The sequence below is a fragment of the Homalodisca vitripennis genome, chromosome 4 (genome assembly GCF_021130785.1).
Source record: "Homalodisca vitripennis isolate AUS2020 chromosome 4, UT_GWSS_2.1, whole genome shotgun sequence".
In the NCBI taxonomy this organism is placed as follows: Eukaryota; Metazoa; Arthropoda; class Insecta; order Hemiptera; family Cicadellidae; genus Homalodisca; species Homalodisca vitripennis.
The window spans coordinates 101,493,543-101,506,251 of NC_060210.1; the positions used below are offsets into that span (position 1 = coordinate 101,493,543).

General features: G+C 34.3%; 2 protein-coding genes across 5 annotated transcripts in view; both read right to left on the reverse strand.

Moving 5' to 3' along the window:
• Nucleotides 1–542: 542 nt before the first annotated feature.
• LOC124359845 (cytochrome P450 6B5-like) lies at nucleotides 543–3,432 on the reverse strand. Its single transcript, XM_046812930.1, has one exon. It carries the CDS (start codon nucleotides 2,406–2,408, stop codon nucleotides 825–827), a length of 1,584 nt encoding a protein of 527 aa, XP_046668886.1. The 5' UTR covers nucleotides 2,409–3,432; the 3' UTR covers nucleotides 543–824.
• Nucleotides 3,433–3,557: 125 nt separating this feature from the next.
• LOC124359844 (beta-galactosidase-like) overlaps nucleotides 3,558–12,709 on the reverse strand; it is a 97,595-nt gene continuing 88,443 nt past the window's right edge. For all 4 annotated transcript variants that reach the window (XM_046812927.1, XM_046812925.1, XM_046812928.1 and 1 more), the window contains 5 exons: nucleotides 12,359–12,474; nucleotides 10,849–11,109; nucleotides 5,604–5,735; nucleotides 5,091–5,303; nucleotides 3,558–4,131 (listed from right to left, as the gene is read on the reverse strand). In XM_046812927.1, coding sequence (XP_046668883.1) covers nucleotides 3,895–4,131; nucleotides 5,091–5,303; nucleotides 5,604–5,735; nucleotides 10,849–11,109; nucleotides 12,359–12,474 — 959 coding nt within the window. In that variant the 3' untranslated portion in view covers nucleotides 3,558–3,894. The remainder of the gene's footprint in view (nucleotides 4,132–5,090; nucleotides 5,304–5,603; nucleotides 5,736–10,848; nucleotides 11,110–12,358; nucleotides 12,475–12,709) is intronic.

Here is a 12,709-nt window from a genome sequence, read left to right on the forward strand (position 1 = left end):
TCTAAGGTAATATCTAGTAATTTATATTCAATGAAATATACAGTAAAAACTATTTGAGTGTACTTATTTGTGTGTTACTTTATTGTATTCAACGTGTTACATTGCAGACTGTACTTCACAATGTTATATCGCGCGAAGTATCAAAAAAGTAATTCTGATTAGTTTTTTTAATATTTACATACAGAAAAAATACTCCAATAAAAGTAGTTTTTAAAATATTTTTAATATTCTAAAACGCATATTACTAAAATGTGTATGTAAATTAAAAACCTCATGAAAAATGTAATGAATTTGAATAAATGTTGTTTGTTCTTTATTTCTTTTGGGATCCTCACTTTTTTGACAATAAGAAACTATAGAGTACAACCAAAAACTACATTACAATATAATACTCTATTTGTGTATTTTGAGTAGAATACTACATGTTATATTTGCAGATTTTTTGAGGACTATTATTATTTTTTGTAAATTTATTAGTGAATTTTAAATTTTAAAAATTTTATTTTTAAGAACTTAAAAGGTGAGGAACTGACTCTAGTTGATGTTTTTTTGGATTTCACAGTATTTTATTCGTCTGTAATTGTAATGTACATTTCAAAAATACATGACAGAGAAGATATACCAGGTTAAGACCAGGTCCGGTATTTAAAGGTAACATATTTATTCTATGCCTCGTTGAATGTTTAATTAAAGCTTTAGATACTGTGTTGTAGTGTCAATGAATAGAAATGAACTTCAACATACTTCTTCAAACACTTAACCGAACTTAACAAATAATATGTCATGTTAGACAAAAATGTGACTCTTATTTTCCATATATTTAATCAATTATTTTGTTTGGTTTTCTTACAAGATAACCAAATTCCACCTTTTGCTTTAGGATAAACATAGGTTGGATCAAACACCAAAGGAGATGGCATTTTACCATCAACTCTGATTACATAGTCGTGTAGAATCCTAGCTATACAAACCTTCATAGTCAATACAGCAAATTTAATTCCAATGCAAATCCTCGGTCCATCACCAAACGGCAGGAATGTAAGAGAGGACTTGTAGTTGTTACCCGTAAATCTGTCAGGGTCAAACAGCTCCGGGGATGGGTAGTGACCAGGGTCACTATGCAAGCCGGCTACAGGGATGTGGACCACCATCCCTTTCTTCAAGACCAGATTTGTGCCAGGGACCGTGTAGTTCTCGGTGACCCTCCTCATCAACACCTGGTTATAATTGTACAGCCTCAGTGTCTCCTGGATCACTTGATCGAGGTAGGTCATGTCCATCACGGCTTCGTATGTCCATCCTGCGTGCTTCTTGGTTGACGATTCGATCTCTGTCAGCAGAGCCTTCTGAATATCTGGATTAGAAGCGATTTCAAACAGTGCAAAGCTAATCGTCACAACTAATGGGGCTAGGCTCGCGCCGAAAAAGTTGTACATCAGGGACGCTATACACTCTTCTGTAAAAATCTTTTCCTCCATTAAATTTCGTTTCGAAGGACTATAACACTGTTTTTCATCTCCGTTGACATTCACACCACGAGATATTTTGTCAGTATCTTCTTGTTCCTTTAATTTCAAGAGCATTTGCAGAAAATCGTTTCTCTTTACATGATACTGTTTTCGATACTTAATCACCGATTTTGTCAATCTTAAAAAAAAGTCTGTGACCGGTTGAGTAATTATCTTGAATCTAAACAATCTGAACACCTCAGGGTATAACATACTCAGTATCACTCTTGTCAGTTGTATTGGTGACGAGTCGTACATCAGCTCTGCAATTCGCCGGAATTCTAGACCTTCACAACAATCAGAGAGAAGTTGCAAACCAAATGAACAACTAGCAATGGTTTCGGTTGAAAACAAAAATATCAAGGGCTCCACTTCGACAGGTTCTCCCTTTTCATCATGTTGACTTATTCTGTCTAGGATGTAACCACTGCAGTTTAAGATTTGTTCGTACATGCCTCTAATTTTTCTCGAAGTAAATGTCGGTCCCAATTTATATCTCATTCTTCGCCACTTTTCTCCAGTGCCTTGGGAAAGCGAACAAGATAACTTTTCCCCGTTATCAATCAGACTTCTATCGTGAAAAAAATTAAAGTCTTGTATCAAAACCTTCTCTATCAAATGTGGATCGCATATAAATATCACTGGCTTTCTAAAAAAGTAAACACCACCAAACCCCTGGTCTTTGAATCTATTATAACATTTGATGACAAAACTGGACCAGGTATCTTTCCTTAAAATTTCTCTCCTGATACTTCCAAATACCCAGTCAGGTGAGATATAAGGTACGTCTTGATCCCTCCAGTAGCTAAAAGCCCGTTTGTTGTACCAGTAAAATACGTATAATGTAATTAAAACAGTCGTTGCGTAGCCGATTATATGCCATAACCACGCATTAAACATCTTCAACAATATCACATCACTAGGTTTGGGTTTAAAATGTTTATCTACTGTAAGAGTGACAAATACTCGTAACTGTTAACCAGAATTGCAAAATTTCTCGGTATTGATGTAATGTAGATGATAATATCTAATGGATTTATCACGTAAACACTTGAAGCACTTTATAATTAGTACTTGAAACACTATCATTAATAATTAGTACTTCATATCAAGGATGCAATATTGACTTTAACCCTACAGTAAAGGGAGAAATAAATTTTAATGTAAGTTTCCATTACTTTGTTTTCATAGAATGCGAATTGAAATGTTCAGTTCCCTTTAACTCTTTTCTTAATTTACATTCCTTTTCTACAATTTAACTTTACTACTCAAAATTGTACACTCGATGCATTTTAGTTTTATTAAATCCATACGTGTTTATCATATCATGTTGACATTACGTGTTCTATTGATGACTTTCCATTTAGTTTTCTTTTATAATTTAAGGAACCATGAACATGGACTAACGCGTAATAGATTAGAATAATACTAGCCTATTTGGTGTTGTATCTGTAAATCGTGCATTATTTATGTAAAATTTCTAATGGCTGAGTATAAGTGAACACTATTACTTAGGATATGGAAAAATTAAACTTTTGCCTATCTGTCCACACAATTCTCGAAAAAATGGGCTTGGCTTTTGTATGAAACTTAATGTCTATAAAACCAACATTAAGTTCGATGATGGTACATTATAACCTAGGATGTATGCAGGTAGCAATATATGTTCCATATTTAATATTGGTTTAGTTTGAATTAATACAATAAATATCTCTTTACAATTCTGAGACAGGAAATGCAAAATGCCATCTCCTGATCCCAATAGGAGCATAACTAACGAGTGTATAATGCTTTATAATTAATTTACGGAAATACTTTGACAGCTGGGTTTTAATTTCAAATGAAATAGCTTTATGTTTCCTCGTAGAATGCGCCTCTAATGTGCTAAACGAAAACTGCCGACTTGAGAAATATTACTTTACATCACTTGATGAGATGGAGCTTTGAAAAGATGTGAAAACTCTGGTACACGTACCAGAGTTGCAAAAATATTTGTTTATTTACAGCTTTTAACTGATCGTGTTTAGTAGTGGTAAAGATGAGTCAGTAAAAAATATAAATTTATTTTATTTTAGAATAAGGATGCCTCCAGTTGGTTGACAGTCCATTTTCAGTTGTAAATTAAAGGACAGGACATATATTATAAATGACAAATCATTCATATAAATTAAATGTAACGTTATGCAGTTTAAGTATTGTAACCTTCAATTATAATACTCCGTCTTTGAGTTCGAGTTAGAAGAACGAAACGTAAACAGAGATACAAAACAAATGAACATACAAACTATTATATGAGAATTGCTTAAGATAAAAATTGGTTTCTATCATTAAATATAATTGTTTGTACACAGATAAACAACTAAAACTGACAAATCCAGTTGTATCTTCAGTGCGCTAATTGAACATTGATTTGACTGTCATTGTGACCGTGGCTATGTTGGATCATGTTGACCACAGGTTCAGCCACGAGACGCAAAGTACTGTTGGGGTGTCGAGTGCCAAGTTCCATCACCAGAACAGTGTTGTTCTGACGCAAGAAACTGCCTGGCAGGTACAGAGACATCTGCGGTCCCATCTCAGGCCAGTATCGGCCTAAGTTGTATCCATTCACGTACAGAATTCCCTGTACATCACACAAAGACAATGTAAAGTACAGTGTGATGTGCTTGGCTAGGTTATAAAAAATATGTTCTTTTTTGCAGCATAATACATACATCTATAAGGGAAATGCTCGATCCTACAATCTAACATGTTTAGTAGGACATGTAAGTCATTTGATTAAAACTAATCAATATTGCCTATGTTGTATCCATTAATGTACAGAATTCCTTACAACGAGATAAAGACAAGGTGCAACGTACTGCCTCCATCAGGAAAATGTTCGATCCTAATATATCATGTTTAGTAGGACCTGTAAGTCATTTGCCTAACTAATCAGTGATGGCCCAAGATGTATCCATTAATGTACAGAATTCCCTACAATGAGATAAAAACAAGGTACAACACATTGTCTCCATCAGGCAAATGCTCGATTCTGTAATCGATTGTATTTAGTACCATCCCTGTAAGCAGTATCACTTATATTAAAAACCATAACTGATTTTGTAATGAATTATTACTTATGTTCATATAACTTCACTAATATTCAAACAAACTGAACCCTATTTCATTCATGCCAATTATACATTAATCAACAATCCTAAAAGCTTTGCCACTATGGGTTTACCATTGTTGTTAGTTTTAACTTGAAATTCCCACTAAAGTAAGCAGAATATCATATACACATACAATTTATGTTTAGAGCAGAAACAGAATATTCTTGCAGTGTTCAATATTTTCTCTGGGATTTGAAATCTCTGACGTATTTTCCAAATAGTTTTAATATTCCTAATTGTTGTATCTGTAGTAACATATATTACAGACATTCCTTTTTAATGAGAAAAGATGCTGTTCAGAAAAGTACAACGGTCAACAATATTAAATTATTATAATGGAATCTGTTAAATTATCTGAGGGCGGTTGTGTGAATGTTGAAGACGTATTTACTACATATGATGAGTGTAAGTTTGTAACTCGACATACCTTTCCCCAGCCTGTCATGTCCACAAATGTTCCGAGAGGTACGTCTCTGGGGGCGGCTGTTGGGAGGGAGAAGCTGCCCCCGAAGAAGGCCGGTAGAGCCACACTACTAATGTTTGGGAGTGTAGCTATTTGAGAGACGTTGGTCATCGGATATCCGGTGTGCGTCCATCCGGTTAGTGTGTCACCGTTTAGAGTCACGTTTTCTACGAGACCCTGAAATCATACACAAAGTATATATTTGACGTATTGTGCGGTACATGTTTTTTTACGTACTACTTAGTTCAAAGTTTAGTTTTGGAGTTAATTTTGAAGTCTAATAAAAGTGTTCAATATCAATACGATCGATAACCGACATTTGTTGAACCAAGATTTATAAACTCATATTATTTGACGTATCGATCTGAGATAACATATGCAAAACAATGTACATACTTATAAATTTGTAAATACAGTGGAAAATGGTTTCGCGACATTTTTTAGTCTGTGTAATTTTCTTTCCTTACGTCCTTATACCTTAAGATCCGTCATATTCTGATAGTTGATGTGGCCCTGGTTTTCTACCAACAAGCCCAACATCTGCCCAGCTTGACCAACCAGGATCATCTGATATATGTTGTCACTCCTACTCAGGACGCCAACTGGTCTCTGGAAAAAAAATATCAAAGTATTTAATAACCCAAAATAATAATATAAATGTGTACTCCGTAACAGTTCGTGGTTTGATCACTAAATTTCATTATAAACTAGAGTAATATTATGCTACATAGGCTATGTTGTATTATTACAATACTTTATGGAGAACTAGCTAATAATAACCAGTTAGATAATCTATGAGCACTTCTAGTTCGAGTGAATAATATACAACGCCAGTGTTAAGTTTGAAAATATTTCAAAAAGCGTATATTATTATGGCTATTATAATTTACACCTTGGTCATGGTATTCTTTTTATCATAGTTAGTTTTGCCTGGTTTCCCTGTCTGAAAAGCCTATTTTTGATAAAAGACAACTACGATGAGTTTTATAAGTCTTTAGATTTGTATCAAAACTTAGGTATTTAAATTTACCTGCAGTACAGTACTGACCAAACACTGCATACTACGTAATATTTGCTAACATGAGCAGTAAAAATTATATTTTGACTAATAATTAATTTACTTATCTGGATATTTTCTTACTCTGTGCTCAATATCAGCTGTTGCAGAAAATATTAAAATAATAAATGTTGTTACTATCAAGCTTAATCTATCCTTTAAATACTATAAATGTAAAAAAATTGAATCAATGGTTCAATTAATTAAATATTATGTCTTTGCTGTCATAAAATAATGTTTACACAGAAGAGATGATTACATTTAACAGGCTATTCCAATTAGTATTTTTATTTGTAATAATATAATTGTTTAGACATAGATGGGATTTTTGTAACTTTACAGACCACTAGGGAATTCTGAAAATGTCCATGTACAATTTAAGCACGCACGCACGCACGCGCGCGCGCGCGCGCGCACACACACACACACACACACACACACACACACACACACACACACACACACACACACACACAGGAAGACATACAAACACCATGATATTTGTTATATAATAATATACCTAGATATAGATATGTATAACTGAGTAGAAGAAACGGATATTGTGCTAGAATTTTAAAACGTTCGGGAAATGTCTTGTACCTAGCTTATTTTAAAATGTTGTTGTTTTTGAGCTATTCCTTTCATTATGAATATTTTAGGTAATGATCGGCGATAGATCTACTAATTGCTGCTTTCATACCAACAACAGGTTTTTCTTGACCTGTAGAAAGCATGTTTATGACTTAGTTCATTTATAAACTATGAAATTTAGACCGTCTACATCTTAAACCAACTTAATAAAACTATTGAACTCAGCTATGGCATTCTCTCTCAAAAGTAAAGTGAATAGTTTACCTAATTTTTGTAAATTACATTGAATCATCATTAATGTACTCGTAACTTAGGAAACACACTGATGGGAGATAGCTCTACACCAATTTTGCAGCTTTAGACATTTTTTTGATCTTAACAATAAATAGTGCAAACGTTTGAATAGCCTCAATCTTTAGACAAAATCATTAATCTCTAACGTTCTGAAATTTTAACTTCATTGTACACTTGATGGTGGCCGTGCCGCTTTGTTGGCAGTTTCCTTATTGAAGGAAATGTAGGATACCCTTCGAAATGTTTTCAATTCATTTTGATATGGGGTAGGCACACTGATCATGTTTACGACCAGTCCGCCTCAAGATTTTCTTGTCTTGAGGTCTTTAGAAAATAGTTCTCAATTCAATACTGTGCACTGATTACAGCTTACTATGGATCACTTTATCACCATTTGATAAATACACTAATATTAAAAAGAGTTGAAAGTGGTATTATGGGTATACTGTGGAAACAACCAATTCATTAGTGTTCAAATTACAAAAAAAGTAATTCGTATAATGGCAAAGTCGATTTTAAAAGGTAGGTCCGGACAGTTTTCAAAAATTAGACTGTACATTTTATTTGGTTAAATGAGATATAATTACAGGCCGAGCCGTACATGAGTGTAAGACAAAAGGCTCAGGTAAGCACCAGGCAGGGATGCAAAGAACGGTGATTTATGAACAGCCTTGCATGTTCCTTGTATAATTAGATTTCTGATCTCAATCAAAAAGCCTAAGATTGCCTAAGATGCTAAAATCCCTCTGAAACACTTCTTGGCAGAAGCGTTTAAAGTGTTGGCCAGTTTCTGTCCATTAACGGGGAGACCACCTAGTGAGAAGACTGATTGTACCCAGTGACTGGAAGTGGAAAAACAATTAACTCTTCCAAATGCAAAGGACTGTTGCAGGCCTTTGATAGGTTATGACAGGTACACACGTTCCGCGTAAGAGGCAATGCTGAGGTTGCATGCAAAACTTACTAGAAACAATTTAAAAATAGTCACTAACGTACAGCCAAATTTCACGGAATTACGTAAACCACCGTGGACTCGATGGGTCTTATCTATAAATGAAGCTTAGTGCAAAATGTTTGGTCAATAATAGGTCAGTTCGTTTTTGAAATATCGTGCAAACAAACAGAAAGACACATTTTTTTCCGATTCTTCAAGTGATACTTTGCTAACGCTCAGCTATCACTGTATGCATTGATAGCACATAAAAGCATCGAATTGCTTTTACAATAAATTGCAGCAAGATTACGCCTCTGGAGGGAGATTCCGTTATGAAGCTATTTGAAGCCATCCTTGTTTCTGTGAAGCACACCGATGTAGCCACTCGTCATAAAGTCCAATATCCGTAAAACGAAAGGATAAGGGTTCATAAAATCTCAGGATAAGTCCCTGCTTCGAACCCGTATCTATTGCAAGCAATATTACTGGAAAAAAGTAAAAGAAAGTATTAATTCTTTTCAAATACAGCATGAATGTTATGCTATTTTTGGTCGTAATAATCATGATCCCCGTTGAATACATGTTTTCAAAAAAGAATACTGGGACTGATAATAGATAAACATAAAGGAAATAAACAACATAAATAAAAAAGGCTATTGATCAACAACTATCAATGTCTTCTTCTGACTTTCCTGACTACGACACAGCAATTAATTTCCGTCTCATATCTAAACGTATTGAATTTAAATAGCTCTCAGAGGAAAATTATTGTGTGAGAACCAAATTAATAAACGTTATGGCATTGATAATTGGTAAAAGTGGAAGTTAAAGTGTACCAACACAACACGAAGTATCCAAGAATACCTACTTAATTTCAAATTCCTTTAATAAAGCATTTTGAAATAAATAAGTCAACTATAACTACGTACTACTTCTTATTTTATATAAAGCCGCCAATAAAGCAGAGCAATTGTATTTATTTAGCTCATATTTTAAAAATATTAGAGTTTATGTGTTGCAGAAATCCATATAGCAATGTGTTAACACAAGCCCTTGTTAAATTTCGAAATTTTGAAGTAGGGTTGTTTTATATAAGAAATACCAATAATATGGAAATACCATCTAGTCATTGCACAACTAAAAGTAAATACATAGCTTACGGAGTGACAGGATATTCAACTGTTTCCTTAACAACAATGTGTCCAACACTTTCATATCCAAAATCTAATTTTCTGAATTTCACCCTGCGACCAATGGACTTTGGGTGTGGGCCTTCCATCATGCTGGGAGATTCCACATTAGAAGAAGTTTACTCCTCCAAATGCCTTGGAATATACCTTGATCGAGGATTGACATGGAATGTTCACATTGATTCAGTTTGTTTAAAATTAGCATCTGGTGTTTATGTTTTAAGATCTTTAGCCAAATACTGCCCAAGTCAGGTACTGATGGCGGCGTATTGCGGCCTGATTTACCCATATGTTTCCTACTGAGTGATTTTGTGGGGAGCTTGTTCAAACAATCAATTTTTGAGAGTTTTCAAGCTTCAAAAGAAAGCGATCAGAACAATCACCAACATGAACTTCAGACAGTAGTGCCGGCCAGACTTCAAAAAATGCAGCGGTTGACTCTGCCATGTCTCTATATCTTGGAGGCAGTTTTATTCTGTAAGTCAAAATGTGCCCTGACTAGGGGCTGAGACGTGCATGAATATGAAGCGAGAGGCAGAGACAGCTACCGTACTGGGCGACACAGAACGGTGGTATAAGAACACCTGCCCTCCCAGGCAGGTGTCCGATTCATCAACAGTTTGCCCGATTCCATGAAAAACTTACAAACGCCCAAGGTGTTAAAAACTCGCATTTAAAGCATTCTATAGCGTCGAAGAGTTTTTGAATTATAGTTGGAAGACCTTCAATCTAGAAGACAGATACTGGCGTTGGCGGTGGAGAGAATTGGCGAGTGTGTACATGAATGTAAAGATTATGTGTCTGAATGTAATATTGTGAAAGAATGTAAAAATTATAGATTTATTCGGTATGACTTTTGCCACATAATTGTATTATTGTCAACGGCAATAAAAGGTTTGACTTTGAATGTTATTCAGAATGTGTAAGTTTGAGGATAGGGGCCGCTTCTTCTCGAGGTCCCATAGGGAGGAGTGGGCTTAATTTTAATCGTGTCATCTTGGAATAAGGGATAACCATTCTGTTCCAACCTCTTCAATCAAAACGGGCAGGAGGCAGCACCTCCTCAAGTCCAAGCTAGCAACAGCTTTTAACACAGGGAGTTTCAACCACTTCAACTTTAATCCTCCGCATACACAAAGACCTATCGATCGACCCATCCACCCCAATATCTTAATATATAAGTGACAAATTAGTATATGCTGTACCCAATGTAGGATCAACTGGAAGGTATCGTCCTGAAACGTACTACTTATTTAACGTGGTACTTTGAAATGGATGCATATCATGCATAAAAATAAACAGGCATGTAGTAATTTTTATCCTGCACAATTAATTACTTTTTAATTTATTTAACAATGAAATAATTGAAAATGTATTACATTGAAATCATTGGTATATATTCAAGCCTTTGCAATCAATGCATATCATAACCACTAAGAGATAACAACTGTAATAATTCCTTTGAGGATTGTGCTAGTTTGAACACTTAATTAGCATGAGCTAATGGAGTGCAGATTACTTGTATTTCCAATTATAAGCAAATTAACATTTCATTTGTGGAACAGAACTGAAAGTCAAACACTATCATGTTCTAGTTAAACTTTAGAGTCACTAGTTACACGGTAAAATTATTGGTAATGTCACTGTTGATAATACCTTGTTAAGACACACTATAGTGCGGTCGTGCACGTTGTTGGCTAAGAGGTAACCGAGGCCCGGGAACCGAGGTGGCAGCCGAGTCTCGTAGAACATGAAGCCGCTGTACTGCTGCAAGGACTCGAACGTCTGGGGATATTCGAAGGCTGGATATTCGATGGCCGTTTGGGAGTCGAACAGTGATATCTTTGGCGCTAGCAAAACCGTTCCATAGTCCATCGTTCCTGAACTCTCCACTGGAATGTCCGGAACTGGCATGAACTGTTAAACATTTTACTGTCTCATTATGGCATATGTTTGTATTTATAGATACGAAAATATTGTGCAAGCAACTATAAAAGTATAAACAATACCATTATACATGTTAGATAAGTTAGCAATGTATTGTGAATGAATGAAACTGGTAACACATTAATAAACTGGTATAATTATTGGAGCATGGAGCAGTTGAAACAATGCCCCAAACTTAGACAGGGTATACTGGATGGGCAATTTGAAATCTGTCAGTTATTATAAAAATACTAACTAAATAAGATCCAGGAATATATTACTACTTCATATACTACACCAATGCTGTATGCAGGAGATATCTATTTAACATTGTTTACTACATCTACTAAATAATTAAATTAATGATGCAAAGTACTTAGTACCTCTCATTGGGTTAGACAGTTAAAATTTAGAACAAAAGTGCAATGTAATTATATTTTACAACAATAAGGATTCATTAAAAGATCAGGGATCCCTTACTGAACCTGTAGTATTGAAGATAAAAATAACTAAAACATATAAACTGTTTAAATTATTAATATCACAGTCATTAAAGGTAATAAACTGAACGTTGTTGTTTCATAAGTACAAACTTGTCTGTCATCAGGTTCAGAATTATTTCTAGTAGTCTATTATCAGAATAGAAACACTCTCTTAGTTTAATAATGTTAATAGATTCAAAAGTTCTGTAGTTACCAAAGCACAAAACTATATATTTAAAGAATATAGGCTACTTAAAAATTAAAAATACTTTCTTGTATAATATGAAACGCTGTAAGTTAAAAAAAATCATTAGTTGTGGTTCCGAGAGTCTCAAACGCAAAATTCTCCATAATCTGTGTCTCAAATAATAATTTAATATACGATGTTGTTATGAGATAAAAATCTGGCCACTAATTATATTCATGTAGTCCCACATATGTCTATTAGTTTGAGAAATTGATTTAAAACAATATATAGACACGTTCGAAATCAATAACTTTATACCTTGTTCCGTAACGGGCATGTGGTGGTTAAATAAGGCGCTAAAAGCAATATTATGCAAATTCAAGCAGCTTAATGCTAGTTTATACATGTAAAGTAACGGAGGCTGTAAAATGGTATTATAGTACAATATAACTTTGTAGTTTAAAGTAATTTTTCAAAATATGGAACTTTACTTCGTTAAGGATAAAGAAGATTAACAAAACTCTTCATGAATATAAAGTGCTTCTTGTTTTATCAAAGCACGTAAGCTTACCTCTGATATTACGGACCTAATTGCGTAATATTTCTCAGTTAAGTTTCCAGATTCAGATATCGGCGCATCGAAGTCATAAGACGTGACCTGAGGCAGGAAAGGCGAGATGTTTGCTCCTAAAACACGAAATTATCTTTATGCGAATCGCTCATAAACTGTGTTATTTAACAAGAACATCTCAAGAAAGGATATCATATTCCTGATGTAACTTTAATGAATATTCAGAAGTTTTATTTATAGTTTTATTTTACCACTAACTGTAGCTAATGATGATTTTTGAAATATATATAAAAAAATGCCAATCTACATAAAACGACATAAAAATTACGCGAATAAATTTATCTGTTAAAG